General features: G+C 53.0%; 3 protein-coding genes across 6 annotated transcripts; 2 read left to right on the top strand and 1 right to left on the bottom strand.

Moving 5' to 3' along the window:
* The first annotated feature begins 490 nt into the window (after window positions 1-490).
* Window positions 491-4,686, top strand: SAMD1 (sterile alpha motif domain containing 1). Its single transcript, XM_007507886.3, has 5 exons — window positions 491-1,886; window positions 2,430-2,712; window positions 2,896-2,992; window positions 3,528-3,639; window positions 3,858-4,686. The coding sequence occupies exons 1-5, from the start codon at window positions 1,023-1,025 to the stop codon at window positions 4,014-4,016; spliced, it is 1,515 nt and encodes a 504-aa protein (XP_007507948.2). The 5' UTR covers window positions 491-1,022; the 3' UTR covers window positions 4,017-4,686.
* A 791-nt stretch (window positions 4,687-5,477) lies between these two features.
* On the top strand, window positions 5,478-9,375 carry C3H19orf67 (chromosome 3 C19orf67 homolog). 3 transcript variants are annotated; one of them, XM_001377351.4, is made up of 6 exons: window positions 5,479-6,012; window positions 6,128-6,269; window positions 6,424-6,524; window positions 7,224-7,409; window positions 8,001-8,144; window positions 8,468-9,375. In XM_001377351.4, the coding sequence occupies exons 1-6, from the start codon at window positions 5,675-5,677 to the stop codon at window positions 8,649-8,651; spliced, it is 1,095 nt and encodes a 364-aa protein (XP_001377388.2). In that variant the 5' UTR covers window positions 5,479-5,674; the 3' UTR covers window positions 8,652-9,375. The 3 variants fall into 3 exon arrangements, with proteins under 3 accessions (XP_007489128.1, XP_001377388.2, XP_007489126.1); XM_007489064.2 differs by having other exon boundaries at window positions 5,481-6,012; window positions 6,125-6,269; XM_007489066.2 differs by lacking the exon at window positions 7,224-7,409 and having other exon boundaries at window positions 5,478-6,012; window positions 6,125-6,269.
* Window positions 9,376-14,282: 4,907 nt separating this feature from the next.
* On the bottom strand, window positions 14,283-17,030 carry MISP3 (MISP family member 3). Of its 2 annotated transcripts, XM_016432153.2 has the most exons (4): window positions 16,356-17,030; window positions 16,041-16,178; window positions 15,630-15,700; window positions 14,283-14,659 (listed from the first exon to the last, which is right to left on the bottom strand). In XM_016432153.2, the coding sequence occupies exons 1-4, from the start codon at window positions 16,975-16,977 to the stop codon at window positions 14,576-14,578; spliced, it is 915 nt and encodes a 304-aa protein (XP_016287639.1). In that variant the 5' UTR covers window positions 16,978-17,030; the 3' UTR covers window positions 14,283-14,575. The 2 variants fall into 2 exon arrangements, with proteins under 2 accessions (XP_016287639.1, XP_007489129.1); XM_007489067.3 differs by having other exon boundaries at window positions 16,041-17,026.
* Window positions 17,031-17,319: the final 289 nt, after the last annotated feature.

The raw sequence follows: 17,319 nt of genomic DNA on the forward strand, positions 1-17,319 counted from the left end.
CAGCAGCGCAGCCCAAGCAGTGCGGCGGAGAAAGCGGGACGCCTGGCTCCGCCAGTCCCTGAGTTGGTGGTAAGTGCGGTCCTGAGCCTGGAGCGCTGGGCGGGGATGGCGGGGGGGGGGGGGGGTGAGAAAGGGGGAGGGGGCTGGGTGGCGGGGACGTCTGGGTTCCGTGCCCAATGGCTGGAGGGAGAGTGCCACCGCCCAGCCCGCCCACTCCCCTCCCCCCTCCCCCTGCGCGCTCCCTCTCCCTCTCTCCTCTCTCTCTCTTTTTCTCCTTCTCTTCTCCCCCCCATCCCCGCCTCCGCCCCGGCGCCAACTCCGCGGCGCCTCCTTAAAAAGCGCGCGGGAGTTGTAAAGGGCTGGGGGTGGGGGGGGTTGAGGCTAGGGAGAGACTGAGCAAGCAAGAGGCGCCGGAGGGGGGGGGGGTGTAGAGTCGCGCGCGCTAAGCGGGGCCCCGGCTCCACCTTAAAAGCGAGCGCGTAGGGGTGGGTGGGTGGATAGCTGAGAAGGGGGGCCGGAGTGTCCCGGCCGCGGGGCGGGCGGCGCGTGCGGCGGCGGCTGTGGCGGTGGCGGCGGGGAGGGGCTCGGCTCGCGCTTCCCCCTCCTCCCATCCTCGGGACCCGCGCGCGCCCAGGAGGAGCGGGGTTTTTGTGTGAGTGTGCGTGTGTCTCCGTCTGTGCAATTTTTTTCTTTTCTTTCTTTTCTTTCTTTTTTTTTTCTTTTTGCAAAGAAACAGCAGCGCCTCCGCCGCTCCACTGAGGCGCTGCGCCCCCCGGGGGGAGGGGGAAGAGCAGCGGCGGCAGCGGCAGCGGCGGCGGCGGCGGCGGCGGCGGCGGCGGCAGCGGCAGCGGCGGCAGCAGCAGGAGGAGGAGGAGGAGGAGGAGAAGGAGAAGGAGGCGGGCGGCTGAGGGAGAGAGGGAGGGGAGCCGGGGCTTGAGAGGGGAGGAGAGAGAAGGGGGAAGGGGGGGCGCCGCGCTGGGAGGGAGGCGGCGCGCACGGTGCAGCCGGGCCGGGCGGGAGGCATGGCGGGGCCCCCGGCCCTGCCCCCGCCGGAGACGGCGGCGGCCGCTGCCGCCTCGTCGTCCGCCTCGTCCCCCCGCTACCAGGAGTGGATCCTGGACACCATCGACTCGCTGCGCTCGCGCAAGGCGCGGCCGGACCTGGAGCGCATCTGCCGGATGGTGAGGCGGCGGCACGGGCCGGAGCCGGAGCGCACGCGCGCCGAGCTGGAGAAGCTGATCCAGCAGCGCGCCGTGCTCCGGGTCAGCTACAAGGGGAGCATCTCGTACCGCAACGCGGCGCGCGTGCAGCCGCCGCGCCGGGGCGCCACCCCGCCCGTTCCTCCGCGCGGCCCCCGGGGGGCTGCCGCCGCGCCGCCGCCGCCCCCGCCCGCTCCGCCTGCGCCCGTCGCCTCCCCGCCCCGAGCGCCCCGGGCAGCGGCGACCACCGCGCCCCCTTCTCCGGGCGCTCCGGCCCCGTCACCGCCCCCCCGCGCGCAGCGGGCCGCACCCCTGCCCCCTCCGCCGCCTCCGGCCGGGGCGCCCTCGCCCGGCCCGCGCCGTGCCCCCCCGCCTGCAGGGGCCGCCGCCCGGGAGCCGGCGCCGCCGTCGCCGCTGCCGCTGCCGCTGCCGCCGGAGGGGGGCGCGTCTCGGAGCGGACCAGCCCGGCCCGTAAGCCTGCGGGAAGTGGTGCGCTACCTCGGGGGCAGTGGCGGCGGCGGAGGCAGGCTGACCCGCGGGCGCGTGCAGGGACTGCTGCTGGAGGAGGAGGCGGCAGCGGCCCGAGGCCGCCTCGAGCGCACCCGCATTGCCAGTCTCGCCCTGCCCCGCAACGATCGTTCGGGAAGGGCGCCTCCTGCTACCAGCTCCCGAGCAGCCCGAACCAAGGTAAGACTAGGGCTGGGGATGAAAGTCCTGCCTAGGGACGGGGAGCTGTACTAAAGAGGAGACTGCGCTAGGGAGGGGAGGGATCAGGAAGGAAGCAAAAGGTGAATGAGCCCTTTTAGGGAGAGCTAGGGTGTTTATAAGAACTGGGGGTCTGTGGCCAGTAAGAGCTTGGAGTCTCTAAACTCCTCCTCAGCCCAAGGCAGGAAGGAGAGGATTGAGGCCAAGAACCCACCAGGCCAGGACATAGTCACTGAGTCTTGAAAAGAAAGGTGAGAAGTGAGCCTCCTGTCCCTCAGGAATAGGCCAGAAGCCCTGGAGACAGTCTGGTTTGGGACCTGGAAAAGGGTGTCATGTCAGGGTTCCCAGGAGTTAATTCTCTGGGAGGTGGTAGAGATTCCAAGGACAGAAGTCAACTCTGGACCCTGAAGTCAGTCAGCCCTCATCTTTCAAGTCTCACAGAGAGAATGAGGACTAGATCCAGGGAATGGAAGTGGATGGGAAAAGATTGGGAAAAACATTCCAACTCTGCCCATTCCCCTATAGAAGTCTGGGGAAGAGTCTCAGAGGGAGGAGGAAGAAGAAGAGGATGAAGAAGAAGTGTCTGCTCTGTCAGAGGGCTCTGAGGTGCCAGAGGGAGAGGGTGCCCACGGTGGGCAGAACCAGTACAATGGAGAGACTGGCCAGCGGGAAAGTGGGAAAGAACGGACTAGGGAATGGAATTCCTCCATAGCACCTGGGCGCCAAGATGAGGGTCACCGTTCAGCCCTAGCAGATGGAACCCGAGAGGCCTTCCCAATGGGAGTGGTGAAGATGGAAGGGGGCTCAGGTAAGAAAGAAGTTCCAGGAACTGGGGTCCCCTTCTTTGTGCTAGAGCCAGCAGTTGGGACTGAGAACTAACTCGTTTTCTAAAAGTGGGTGAGGTCACCTGAGAAAGAAAGGAATTCAGAGGGGCGATCATTGATACAGAGGTATATGGGAAGAGTGACAAGTATGTCCTTTTTGCCCCTAGCCTCAGTTGCCGCAGGGCCGGATTCTCCTTCGCCGGTGCCTTTGCCCCCCGGAAAGCCAGCCTTGCCCAGTGCAGATGGAACTCCTTTTGGTTGCTCGTAAGTCATTGATTTTTTTTGTCTCTTGTGACTGGGCCCAGTGTTGAATTGAGTCCAGGGCTGGCCCCAGGGAGTCAAGGGAGACAACATCAGAGCTCCGTAGGTAGAATTTTAGACTTAGTCATGCTAGTTTCTCAGCATTTAGAAGCCATCGAACTTGGGCATGTCTTACAGAACTTCAGACTGAAGTTTCCTCATCTATAAAATGGGTATCCATTAACCACCCCTCCAGGTTGTAAGCAGTGATGAGACTCCTAAAGGGCAGTGGCTTATCACCTGTTCATTCCCAGAGTTGATAACAACAGTGTTTAACTGATGAACAAGCCCAAATCTTAAGATCATCCAGCCTTTCCCCTCTGAGCTTCAGTTTCCTCCTCTAAAATAGGGGTGATCATTTTTATATCACCCCACCTCTGCCTCCCTCAGGAAGTTGGTATAAGGATCCAATGAGATGATGATTTTAATTTGGTAAGTGTTTGGCAAATGGTAGGTGGGATGACATTGGTAATGTTATGGTCTGTTTGGGCATCCATAGCTCTGGCAGGAAGGAAAAACCATCTGACCCAGTTGAGTGGACAGTGATGGATGTGGTAGAATATTTTACTGAGGCTGGCTTCCCTGAACAGGCTTCTGCTTTCCAGGAACAGGTGAGACCTCCATCTTTCTGGAGCCAGCACCCCACCCCTGAGGGGGCCTTTGCTCCCTCCCTAGGGTCCCATGGCCATCCATCTTGTGTGTCCCCTTACACACAGTAAAACTGACCAAAATGGGACCCCAGTAAGAACCGGAAGGATGCCACATGAAGGAGCTTGGGAGGGAGTCCCAGGCTGGACCCAAGTAAACCCTGCTTCTTTCCCCTGCCCAGGAAATTGATGGGAAGTCCCTTCTACTGATGCAACGCACTGATGTGCTCACTGGCCTCTCTATCCGACTGGGGCCAGCCCTCAAAATCTATGAGCATCACATCAAGGTCCTTCAGCAGGGCCACTTTGAAGATGATGACCCTGATGGGTTTCTCGGCTGAGCTCTGACTCCCTGTGACCCCTGAGCTTCTCCTACCCCTTTCCTTCTCCCCAGTTCCCTTGTGCCCCATCTGCCCTAAAGAGTCCCTAGCATCCAGGAACTCCCTAAGGGGGAGAACACCCTCTTCCCAACACACTCCCCAAAGAGATTCCAGGGAGGCAGGCGCCTCATCGTCACCCCTTCCCAACTCCCTCGTCCTTAACTGTAGGTATCTTTCTTCTATCCACATCCTGCATTCCAAGCTGGGGGTGATGGCAGGGGTAGATGCAGGGTCTTCTTGCATCACACCAGAAGGGAACCCTCTTCTCCCCCCCCCCCCAACTAGACTGCTATGGGGGAAGGAATGCCCTCCTTTTCCCCTAGCCCTTCCCCCAATTCAGCCAGACTTCACCTTTGTAAATGTTTCACCCTGAGGAAGTAGGGACAGGACTGGACTGGCCATTCCCTTTTACCCCACCTATTCTCCTTTACCCTAATGCCATTCCTTCCAACCTTGGTCAGTTTGGAGATGATCCCCAGGGTTGAAATGGTGGGTTGTCCTGTTTCCTTCCTTCTCTCTCTCTCTCTCTCTCTCTCTCTTTCTCTCTCTGGTTGTTGCTCTGGCTGTCTAAGTTGCTTTTTAATATTGCACCTGAGGTTTTTTAAATAAAATTAAAAGAAAAGTCTTTCAATCCTGTTTTGTGTGTGTGCGCGTCCCGTATTCATGTACCTAGCTGATTTGGGGAGGTGGACTGAGCAAGGGGATTCCCACTCTGCTGGGTTCTGTAGGTAGGAGAAAAGTGGGAGGTCATCTTTTCAGAAGACACCTTAAAACATCTGGGCCAACCTCCTATTCAATAAAAGAGAAACTGAGGCTTAGAAAGGGGTAGAAGTGAAGTCCCAAACAGGATCAAATGAATGAACGTGTGTAAAGCACTTTGCCAACTTTTAAAAAGTGCTCTAGAAATTCTGCCTCATCGGTTCTGTCCTCCCAATCTAGTACTCCTTCCTGCCATACTGTTGCTAAGATATAGAGCAGAAAGAGGCCTCGGAGACCACCTAGTCCTTTTCCCTAACAGTGACTGGGGAAGGCTGTTTCCAGTGCAGGCTGTCAGTCGTGGTTGAATCAAATGATCACCGAAGCCCATCTATCAGCCTCAAACTTGTCTGTGATGTCATTACCCCTCTGGGCCTCGCCTCCCCCCAGTTAAAATCCACCTACATCGATTTGGCTATAGGACCTCCCAGCTCGGACATTTTCTGTTTCTAAATTGCCTCCCTTCCCTGGGCCTGTGTCCTACGCTAACATCTGAGTACATACGGCCACTGCCTAGGGAAATTGGGAGGCTGGAGGCTGCCTTTTTGACAGAGTAGGACGTCGGAGGCTCGGGTTCTAAGCTGGGAGAGGGCGGCCGGGATGGGTATCTATTGTGAACCCGAACTTGGAGCCTGGAGCGCGCTAGCCGGAGGCGCGTGGCCGCTGGGAGAGAAGCTCAACCCTGACCGGGCGCGTGTTGACATTCAAATGAGGCCCGGCCCCCGGCCCCCGGCCCCCGCCTCCCTTCTGTGGTGGTGGGAATCAGCGAGCAGAGAGCCCGGGAAGCTGCTGCCCCGAAAAGCTGGGGGGAGCTCCCCACCGGGGGAGGAGGGCCCAGGGTGGCCCCCCCACCTATCTCCCCCATGGCCAGCGAGCCGTGGTTCGGGGGGCTGCTGCCTGCGGGGGTCCGAGACCCCCTCCCAGCGGGAGACTCGGTCCCCGGACCAGCTCCTGCCCCACACAGTGGAGTCGAAACCCCTTGGCCTGTGGCCCCTGGCCGAACTGGGGCTCCGGTCGATGCGGAGCCTGGCGGGCCTGCCCCAGGGCAGCCTATGGCTTCAGCCACACTGCCTGGCCCGCCCCCTGGCCCTGCCCCCGGCCCTGCGCTCCTGCCCCTGGAGAGTATGTTCAGCCCCATCACGGAACAGCTCCGCTACCTGCTCAAGAAAGCGGAAGATTTCCAGAGCTACCTGCTCTACAGGTGATGGGGCCAGGCTAGCCTGGGGACCAAGAAAGGGGGGGATGGGTGCTTGGGTGGAAGCCTAAGCTGGAGCTCCCCTCCCATGACCGAGTGGGGCTGTGCCCCTCCCCAGCAGAGACCGGGTCCAGAAGGAGCAGTTGGCCAAGGCGATGCCAACTTTCCTGCAGATGTGCCAGCCTTACTTCCTGTACCTGGAGTCTGCTGCCAGGGGCATGCCTCCGATTCATGGGGCCCTACAAGAGCTGGTTCGGAAAAGGGTGAGTCAGCAGAAGGGGAGCTGGACCTGGGCCCTTCCACTAGCTCCTAGACAAAAGTGAGGGTCTAGAGTTTGGGCATGGGGTGGGGAACTGCCTTCCTCTGCAAGGAGGAGGAGCCACATCTGGGTTGATATGTACTGTCCTCTCCCTCCAGCTGCTAGAAATCTCCCAACAGCTGGCCCTTAGGCTGGAGCAGCTGGTGCTTATGTATGCCTCCTTCGGGTTTGTGGTACTGGAAGAGACTGATCCCCTCAGGTAACTGGGCTGGGGCAGGGGGCAGAAACCAGGAAGCCTGGGTCTAGGATATGGTCCTAGGTACTTTCACCCCTTGACTCTCTTACCTCATAAATCTCTGAACTAAGAAGGTCCCTAAGAGGTCACCTCCAACCAGTCTCCTCAGATCCTCCAGCCTCTGGGCCATCTATCTTCTTCTTGAATACTCCAGGTGCCTGGGAAATATTTGCCCACTGCAAAATGCCTCACACTTCCTAACTGGGCAAGTCACCACACACATAGTTTCTTTGTGTGTAAAATGGAGATATTTGTACTGCCTTCTTTCTAGGTTTGTTTCTAGGGAAAGCACTTTTTTGTGAGTTCTGCTCCACTGGGAGGGGAAAAAAGAAAACCACTGGATTGAGAGAGTCTGGGTTCTAATTCTAGTCTCACTGCTCATTACCCAATTCCTGTGTATGGTGGATAAAGTAATAGACTGGGAGTCAAGAAGACCTAGGTTCTCATCCCTTTGCAGACACTACACAAATCACTTAATTTGTGGGCCTCAGTTTCCTCATCTGTAAAATTAGGTTGTACTAGATGACTTCTCATTGCTCTTCCAACTTGGATCCATGGTCTTAGGCAAGTTACTTAATCTCTCCTGGATTCTAGGGGTGGATGATGGGTTTTAGACTAGTAAAGGCCTGTAATCCTAGCTCTTCTTTCTCACTTCCCAATCAGTGTCTCCTGTTTTTTCTGTGGAAAATTCTCACTGGGCCCCTCCCATCAAGTGTCAGTTTTCCGATACTGCTCCCCAGCCCCTTACACAGCTGGCCGACTGCCCAGATACCTGTATAAGAAGATGCGATGGAATCTAGAAGCTAGTCCAGAGACCAGCAACAGGGGACATGGGCCTCATGTAGAATAGTGAGTCTCCCTGACTCAGTATACCCATCACCACCATTTAAAAAGTTCTACCATCAGAAAACAATCTCTAAATCAAAGTTTCAAAGTATTTTCAGTTCCAAAATCCTAATCTCCCTAGACAAGCCTGTCCCAGGAAAAAGCCCTAAGCAAAGCAGGTATCCTCTCCACCAAAAGGTGATCTGAGCCCTAGATTTGGAGTCATGGAGACCGGACTTCAATTTCCAGCACTGACACACAGAGGGGTCACTAAGTTCCTGGGCCTCAGTTTCAACAGTCTTTAAAATGGGGAAAATACTATTTATACTACTTGGGACTTAAAGTTGTATGACTGTAGATGTCAATTTAGCCTTCCAAGCTCAGCTTCTCCCATCTATTAAATAGGCTAATACTTGCACTGGTTCACTGTAAATCCCTTAGTAAATCCTAAAACTGCTATAGAAGCTGTTATTTACTAAAGTCCCTAATCACAAATACTTCAATCAGATAAACTCCCCACTGCTTCTTTCCTCCAACCCCAAAGAAATATTCAGAGACAGGGTTGCAAATACCTTCAGCACCCACCATCCTATCCCTTCCTTCCCTTTCCCTCAGCTACTTCCTGTGTTATCGAGATACTTGGGAGGACACGGGCAAGAGTCCTGCCAACTCTTGTGCCCAGATTCAAAAGCTCTGGTCCATTGGGCGATGGGTGCCCCTGGGCCCAGGTCAAGATGGCTCCTCGGATATCTATTCTTGGTAAGGGAGTGGGGCTGGCTTGGAGTTCTGGGCCCTACCTTCAAATACTTAATCCCAGAGTTTTCCCTTTAGGAAAAAAAAAGGGGGGGACAGGGAGGAGTAACTTTTCCTAAAGCCTATAGTTTCTACTACCTTCAAAAAATTGGTGGAGCAAGATTTCTTTTTTCCTCTCAGCATGTCCTTCCGCAACTCTTGGGCCCCAGACACAATCAAGGGAGGCAGGTGGTGCAGGGGGAGGATCAGAGCTCCATCCCCGCTATTCCCACGATTTCTCCTGGGCTGCCACAAACGGCCTGGAAATGTGCCCCTCCCCCTCCCGCCAGGATCCTGTGCCCTCAGCCCCCGGGGGAATACCAGCAGCTGCTGACCATAGGCTTTGAGGAGCCGTCACACACCCTGGCCACCGATCTGCTGGTACAGATTCTCACGGGCCAAGCCGGGAGCGCAGGACGAGCCCCAAGTGCGGCCACGGGTCCCCCTGGGTGGCCCGGGGCTCCCGGGCCCTGAGTCCTTGGCTGCCCTCGGTTCTGGCTATGGGGGAAAGGGGTGGGGGCGGGAGAGGGGCGGGGATCCTCTAGCCGTCTACCCCGCATGTAGCAAAGTCAGGGAGGGCAGGGATGTGGCGACTCCCCCGAGAATGGATAGATGGCTCTGTTCGGGTTTAATAAAGAGAGAACGAGTTCAGAGGTGCCTCTGTCTGAGCAGCGCTGGCCTGGGAGCGGCGTCCCTCCCGTCGAGAAAGCTCCACCACCCAGGCGAAGGGGAAGGGGTGGAGATGGGGGCGGGCAAACTATCAAGGGATTGAAAAGGAGTGGTACACATTCCCGGAGCGGGAGGGAGGAGGTAGCGCATGCTCAGTTGGGCACTCGAAGCCAAACGGAAACGCCCGCGCCCATACACATCCGGAAACTGGAGCTCTTGGCCGCAAAGTTGATTGATCGGCTCGCGCTCCTTTTCTGTATTTGGTAATCTAATCTGGTCAACCGAGGGATCACCGGGCTTCTGCAAGGGATGCAGGAAAGGGGGACACATTTTTAGACGTGAAACGATCTCTTTCGAAGAAAGACCACTTCCAGATGTAATCGATTCCTGGCTCGGGAGGGATAGGACGTGGGTTCGAATTTTGACTCTGCTTCTGAGTTGCTGCGTCACCCTGGGAAAGTTCCATTCTTCTCTACCGGGCCTCTTTACCCCACTTGGAAATAAAAGGGTTGGACTAGTTAACTCCGAATCTTAACCTCTCTTGGCTTCGGTTTCTTCCTGTATAAAAATAGGAATTAAGTGCTCTTAACCTGTCCTCCTAAATGTTGCATTTTAATGACCTCCAAGATCCCTTCCAGGGCTGGCCTACAAAAGACTACGAGTCCCATTGTACCCCGCGGGACCCAGGCTTATCACGTGTTCTGGTCTGTTTCCCACCCCCAGGAGTAGTCTGGGGACTAGCAGTCGGAGCCTTTGCCTTAGATTCCAGCCTGGACAGTGATGGCAATTGATCCCTCCCCTCCTGCGGAGGGGCGTACAGTCCCCGTGGCACTCGACCTTCCCCTCTAAGGGTTGAGGTTATATCTTCCGGTTAACTCCGCGTGGGATGGGACCAGAGTTGCTGTTCCCGGAAACCTCGGTTGGCCTCAAGAATCGGAGTTCAGCTGCCCCTGGACGCCGCCCTGTGGCCTCTGTGGGAATTGCAGCTCAGTGCCTGCTCTATTCTGCCCCTCCTTGGTAGTGATCCGAATCGTCGTCCTCCTTTCCCTCTCCCCTCCTCCTTTCCACTCCACCTTCTGACCTAAAGGAAGTCCCTAAGTTTAAAAAGTCGAGGGTCACCGAGCTTCAAGGGATCTAACCCTAACGATTCCAACCCGAATCCAGGAATTTATTTTTCTCTTTACACATGGCCATCGGTACTCTGCTAAGAGACCTCCAGTGGTAAAGAACACATTATCTTCAAGGCAACCCATTCACCTTTCAAACAATTCTGATCATTAGGACAACATATATATCTATATATGCAAAAGGTAGGTGATTTCATCATAATGAGGAACATCCATTGTGGTAACTTCTCCACCAATGCAAAGGGAAGGAAACCCAACCAGCATTTGTCAAATGCCAGTATCAGGCACTGTGCGAAGCACTTTATAGATATTATCACAAAGATTTTAAACTGGAAGTGAGTTGGGAAGACATTTAGTTGGAAACTGAAAATCAAGGAAGTCAAAGGACTTGACCAAGGTCACACAGGCAGATTTGAATCCAGATCCTCAGACTTCCCAATCAATGCTATTTTTTAAATACTAAACAGCCTGCAGAAATCTAAAGAATTGCCTGTAGCACACGAAGTTCAGTGACCTGTCCAGGGTCACCCAGCCTAAATCTGCCTCTCTAACTTCTCCCCATTGTTCCTGGTTCTGCCCTCTGATTTAGACAAGCCTAGTCACTCTTTCCCAAGCATAGACCTTCAAATACTTGAAGACACTTTTATCTTCCCTAAGCCTTCACTTTTCCAGGCTAAGCATCAGCAGAAGTAAGAGTCTCCTGTGATCTAGTCTGTCTAGTTACTATCATGGCCAAAGAAATCCTCTTGACCTTCAGTTTTTTAGTCCTTCCTAAAATGTGGCACAAATTGTACATTTTCCTATTTAGTATATTGCATTTTGTAACATCTCTTGCGCTGTTGCCTGATTTTTGTTACCATTTAACTTTTGTCTTGTCTCCATAGCTAGACCAAGTCCCTTGAGAGTTTCTGTGGAACCCCCACAGTGTCTTACAATAGGCCAAAAACAGCAGATGTTCAATGAATGTATGCTGCTGACTGATGGATGTCCAGTTCAGGCTGAAAGGAAGAGAGCATATGAGATTGAAAAGGGGGACATTTTAAGGGGAAGGAGATAGCCAAAAGAATGATAGGATTTCTACCTCCTTGAAGAACAGTCTAATACAAGAGAGTTTTAACCTTGTTTTTATCATTAGACCCTTCAGCAATCTAGTGAAGCCTATGGGTTCCTTCTTAGAATAACATTTTTAAATACATAAACTAAAATACATAGGATTATGAAGGAAATTAATTTAAATACAGTAATCAAAATCTTTTTTTTTTCCAAGTTCACAAAACCCTTGTTAAGAACCCCTGATAATGGGGCAGCTAGGTAGCATAGTGTAGATAAGAGTGCCAAATCTGGAGTCAGGAGGACTTGGGTTCAAATCTAACCTCAGACACTTCCTAACTCTGTGATCCTGGGCAAGTAACTTAATTCCAATTGCCTTGCCCTTGCACTTTTCAGTCAGTCTCAGAATTGATACTAAGACAGAAGGTAAGGGTTTAAAAAGAAAAGAACCCTTGGTAATAGGGACCCTGAAAGATATACATAGATTATTTGAATAGAGGAGTCAAGTTAAGCCATTTCATGACTTTCCTCACTGTCAAATGTGGGTAATAATACCTCTAATACCTACTTCACAAGGTTGTTATCAAGATCAAGAGACAACCAACACATTTTGCAGATCTTAAACTATTCTATAAATGTTGGCTGTTATTATTATCATTATTGGCCAGTACCCTAAGAGGAAAGAAAGCACTCCCATCTGGAGAGATGGGGAGAAGAGTTGAGTTTCAGCTGGCCTTTCTTTTTATTTTATTTCAGTCTACTTTTAGTTCCCCCAGAATGCTTTCTGTTCCAGGCAGATCAACTCACTAGCTATTTTTCTGTGACCTTGGCCTTCCATCTTGTGCTTTGGAGCCAGCTAAGGGGTATAACAGCCTGCGTTCAAATTTGACCTCAAATACTTGCTAGCTATGTGGCACTGGGCAAGTATTTTACCTTCTGTTTCAGTTGTAAAATGGGAGTAATGATAGTCTTTTCCAGGGTTGATATAAGGATAAAATGAAACCATATGTAAAGCTCTCTGTAAACCTTAAAGTATCAACTATCACTATTTGTTTCACTTAAAATATCATTTAAAATATCACTATTTCTAAAGTGCTTTGTAAACCTTAGAGTAACAAGTATCACTATTTGTATCACTTAAAGTATCATTTAAAGTATCACTATTTCTAAATCCCTTTGTAAGCTATAAAGTATCACAGAAATATCACTATTTGTATCATTATAGTGTTACTTAAAGTATCACTATTTGCAAAGCTTTGTAAACATTAAAGTATCACTAGGTTTACAAGCTGTCTTTCTACCATGCCTGGAATGCTTTCTCCTCATCCAAGTCCTTTATAAGGCCTCCCTAGTTTCAAGGCTGAACACAGGAGTGTTCCTAAGAGAATTCTTTCTGGACCTCCCTCTCAGTTATTCCCTTATCAAATTTATTTAAATTTATTTCCTTGTGTAGCTAGGGGGTACCATGGGTAGCACAATGGGCTTTTAGCCAGAAAGATTTCCATTTAAATCTTGCTTCACATACTTCCTAGCCCTGTGATTCTAGATCATGCAATTAACCTTTCTTGACCTCTGTTTTCTCATCTGTAAAATGGGGAAAATGGAGAATCCTCTGAACTTTCCCCCAGCTGTTATATTCCCTTCCTTACATATTAAGGCAGAATTTTTTTCTTTTTGTTTTTAAGTTTTAGCTTTTGTCTTTGTATCCCCAGTACTCAGGCTAGTACCTGGAGCATAGAAAGTGTTTAAAGCTTGTTGTTGGTTGAATGAATGAATGGATTTAGCATTTGAGCTGAGTCTTGAAGTTTGGGTGGAATTCAACAGGTCTAGCTAGGGGACGAGGGCAAACAGAGAAAACAGTCTGAGCAAAGAACAATTCAGAGGTGGAAAAGTTTGTTTTTGGGATCTTCACTGAGCCAGGATTCATTAGGCATCTGGTAGGTACAAGGCAGGAAGATAACTTCCCTATCCTCATAGAGTTTACAATCTAATAAGTGGGTGAGGGGCTAGTGTGACATATGCACAAATAATTGTTATAAGAAATAGAATGTAATAAGGACAGAGGAGATATCTAGGGAACCTATTCTAAGGAATTTGAGGAGGGAAGAGATATATAATCAGCTGGAGGCAAAAGTGAAATTTTCCAGAAGGTGGCATCTGAGTAGGGATCTTCGAGGAAGATCCTGGGAGAGATAAGGGATGCCCATTAAAGGGATGTATATGGCCCCCTTAGAGGTAATGTGGGAAGGCAGGAGATACCACATTGAAATGAGGGAGTATAGTCTGATAGTCTGGATAGAATGGGGAAGAGGACCAGAAAGGTCAAATTGCAGAGGGAGGGCCTTAAATGTCACAATAAGAAGTTTGAATTTTATCTATGTAAAATAACCAACTGCAGTATTTTTAGTCAAGGGCCTGACATGGTTCTTCCTGGACATGAGGAAAATTTCTTTGTCAGCAATAGATTGGATGGGGGAGAAGACAGAAACAAAAATTCAGAGGCAGTGTGTACAGTAGAGTCTGGTGAGTCCTAAATTTGTATCCCTGAGGAAACTAACTCCTTTGGGCCTTAGTTTACTTCTGTAAAAAGGGTTCTAGGGCAGCTAAGTGGCACATTGGCAGAGCCGTGTGACCCTGGGCAAGTCACAACCCCCATCAGCTCTAAATCTGAAGATCCTATGTTAGTAGTAATATCTATCTGTCTGAAGGGTGCAGTCTCTCCTCCAACCCTTTCCCTTTCAGTCCTCAGTTTTTCAAAGGGGGTGGTGGTGTCTAATTGAGGTTGTACTTTCTATTTTAGGCCTCAAGGAGGCAGCAAGAGACAAGACCGAGAAGTTCCAACACTGGGATGGGGTTACACAATGCCTAAGCATCTTAGACTAGATCAGGGAGAGATAGGATGAGGGAACTCTGAGCCCCCTCAGCCCAGGAAAGGAGGATATGAACTTATCGGTCCCTTCCTCCCCCTCCCAAGTCTGTGGACCCAGGGAACAGACCAGGCAGGGGCAGCTGATAAGGGGCTGCCAGCTGCTTGCTAAGTAACAAAGAGCCAAATTCCAAAGGACTCCTCCTAATATTTTCCCAGGCCCCAGCACTATCCACGCACCCTACCCCCACCAACCCTCCTCTGGTTTGGCCAGCATTGGGCCCCCTAGAAATGTTTTGGTTTCTCAATGGTTTCTTGCTTTTCTTCCCTCCCTCCCCCTCAGCAGAGTACCATGGAGTCCTTGGGGAAGAAAGAACCACAGACAAACAGCCCTGGGAAGAAGGGATGTTTATTGATGGCACAGTGAGCTGAGAAGGTTGAGGAGGGTTCTCTCTTCCAGAGCCATGTAACAGTCGAAGCCTGGGTATGATGGGCTAAGTTAGTTTCCCAGAGAGGACAGAGGAAGTAGGTATCCTTTCTCTTTTCTGGATGGGTCAGGAGCCACAGCTGCAGTGGGCACAGGTGGCCAATCAGGAGCCCCCAGGTGGGAATAGTGGGGGGAGTAGAGTGTAACCAATTAAAGATCCCCAGTCCAGGTTAATAAGGAGCAAGGGACAGGTAACCAGTTACTCTTCCTGGCTGAGGGGCTCTCCAGAATGGATTAAGTTCTTCTTCCCTCGATTCTGGGACAAGGCACTATCATGATAATCCTGGGAAGGAAGGGGAACAGTAGAGGGCCAGTGAGTAAAAGATGAGGAGAAACAGACCTGGACAAAGAAGGAGAGCTAAGCCAAAGATCTTAGCCTCCATTCCAGAGCTAGCTAGAAAAGACTTTAGAGGTCATCTAGTAGTACAGTTCTAAAGAGGATGGAACTAAAGTCCCCAGGGGTGAAGTGACTTGCCCATATACAGATAGTGAGTCTTAGAGCACAATTAGAATCCAGTACTCCAACTCCAAAACCAGTCCCCTTTCCAGAGCCTCTCTTGATATCTAGACCTCAGGCGATCATCTCTAAAATCAATGGTTGGGGTAGGGGAAATATGGGGGAAGGAGGGAAACCTCTAAGGTCTCTTCTAGCTCTAAATTTCTTTTTTATGTTATGTGGGGTACAATTGGAAATGGCATTTGCTCTATGTTGGAAGAAATTGGTTTCTAAGTCCATCTTTGATTACAAATTAGCTGTGTGACCTTGGAAAAATCATTTAACCCTCCTCCTGTCCCCCCACCCCCCCACCCCCTAGCTTCAGTTTCTTCTCTGTAAAATGAGAGGGTTGTACTAGATGGCCTCTAAAGTCCCTTCCAGGTCTGTATCTAAGATCTTGTTAAACACACACACACACTTTTTTTTACAGAAGGGTAAACTGAAGCCCAGAGAAATGTCAGAAAAGAGAAACGACTTTCCCAAGGCCACAATAGGAATGAGTAGCAAAGTAAATACTGGAGCTAGGGTCTCCAGACTTGTCATTTACACTATATTGAGGCTGTCCAAATGGGATACAGAGCCCAGGGGAGCAAAAAGCTGGGGCTAGGGTCTTGTGAACTGAGTCTCCTTCCTGGAGTGGAGCCTTCTCCTTAGATTAGGTTAGCCTAGAGTTACTGTGGACGAGAAGAAGCTGCTTAGGTGTGTGTCTGGTGCTTGTAACACGGGGAAATTCCTGAATGTTGAAGGCATTTCTCACCTGCTCTATGCCGTTCTCAGAGTCTCTTCGAGGGGGCCACACCACTGAAAGCTTTCCAGAGGGTGAGCTCTCTGCAAGGAAACGGGGCAAATCAAGTAAAGAGGAGCCAGCACCACCTCAGTCCCACCTCCGTGATTTTCCTGTTATACGGCCCCGACAAAGTGCTCCCCCTTTCCAAGCCTGGCGCCTGGGGCCAAGACAGTCCACGCCCTACTAAATCTACAAGAAGCTGGAGGCCCGCTCTGGTCTCCATCCCCCACTCTCCCTAGGGAACGGATTCCCAGAACCTGGAGATTCCCTCTGTCCTGTAAAGGGGAATGGGACGGAAGGGATTGGGGGTCCGAAATCAGGTGGTCCTCAATCAGAGACCCTCCCAGAGTAGCCCGACATTCTGGGGAAGAGGCAGCTTACCCATGAGACTCGGGGTTGGCTCCTTGAATTCTGAGGTCCCATAGATGCTGCGCCTCTGGCGCTGCAGTTCCCGTTCCCTCTGGCGAACCTCTCGGACCTCCTGCTCTAACAGCGACAGTTGGCCTCGACGGGTGGTGGCTGAAGGCAGATCAGGGGGTGGGGTCAGAGTTGGGACCAGGACTGAGGGCCGAGCAGGTAGGGCCGATGGCGATGCAGGAGTCACACCAGGGGCAAACGAGGGAGAGGGTGAAGCCAGGGCTGGGGCACGTGGGGCCGGGATCAGAACTGGGGTCGGAGCTGGCAACCCGACGGCACCTGGAGCTGGGTTTCGGGCCGGAGCCACGGATGGAACAGGAGCAGGAGCCTGAGCAAGGGCTGGTCCCCGAAGCCGGCTGCGATGCTCCAGAACTACCACGTGGGCGGCGCCACTGGCCTCGGTGAACGAGGGGCCCCGGCTCATAGGCTCAGCTAAGGAAGGCGCGGGCTCAGCTGAGGAAGGCGCAGGCTCAGCCGAGGAAGGCGCGCCCCCAGCCTCAAAAAGAAGCTTGCGTTCGCTCAGCGGCTGTGGCCCCTGGCTGCGCTCCCGGCCGCCGCCGAGCCCCGAGCCCAGGCGCACCAACGCCTCCTCCCGGCGGGCCTCCCGCGCGATGTCGCGTTGCATCTGGACGCCGGCCCGGGCACGCTCCACGTCCCGGGGCAGTCCAGGCCCCGGCCCCGGCAGCAAACTAAGGATGGGCCGAAGACGCAATTCCACCAACTCTCCACCGGCGAAGTTGGGACTCAAACCCCGGCTCTGTCTCAGGCTCGCCTCGCGCTCCTGGCTCTGACGGATCTCCCGCTCAATTGGGGTCTCTGTGGCAGCCGAGGCGGCCGCTCCGGGGGGCTCCATACCCAGCTTTGCGCTGTTGGCGGCGGCTGGCAGCGGGCTCACAGGCATAGGGGACTGCTGACCGCCAGCCCCGCCCGCCTCTCCTCTCCGACCCGCCCCTGGCCTCCGGGAACAATCCCCCCCGCCCCGGGGGCAGGTCTGGCCCCGCCTCCTGCACCTGCCTGGACCTCAGCCCCGCCCCGCAATGCCCGGGGCGCAGCCACAGCTGCCCTGACGGAATCCCTCGTGGCTCTCCTGGGGAGGTCCCTGGGCACAGTGCTTAAGTCTTTGATTTGGACAGGGACATCCTCTTCTGCCCCGGGTCCCCCAATCCACACATTGCTTCGGGCAGTGCCCCACCCGAACTAGGTTTCTTGACTCTCCCGGCTTTGGGCTGGATGAGGAGCATTC

The sequence above is a fragment of the Monodelphis domestica genome, chromosome 3, assembly GCF_027887165.1.
Source record: "Monodelphis domestica isolate mMonDom1 chromosome 3, mMonDom1.pri, whole genome shotgun sequence".
Classification (NCBI taxonomy): Eukaryota; Metazoa; Chordata; class Mammalia; order Didelphimorphia; family Didelphidae; genus Monodelphis; species Monodelphis domestica.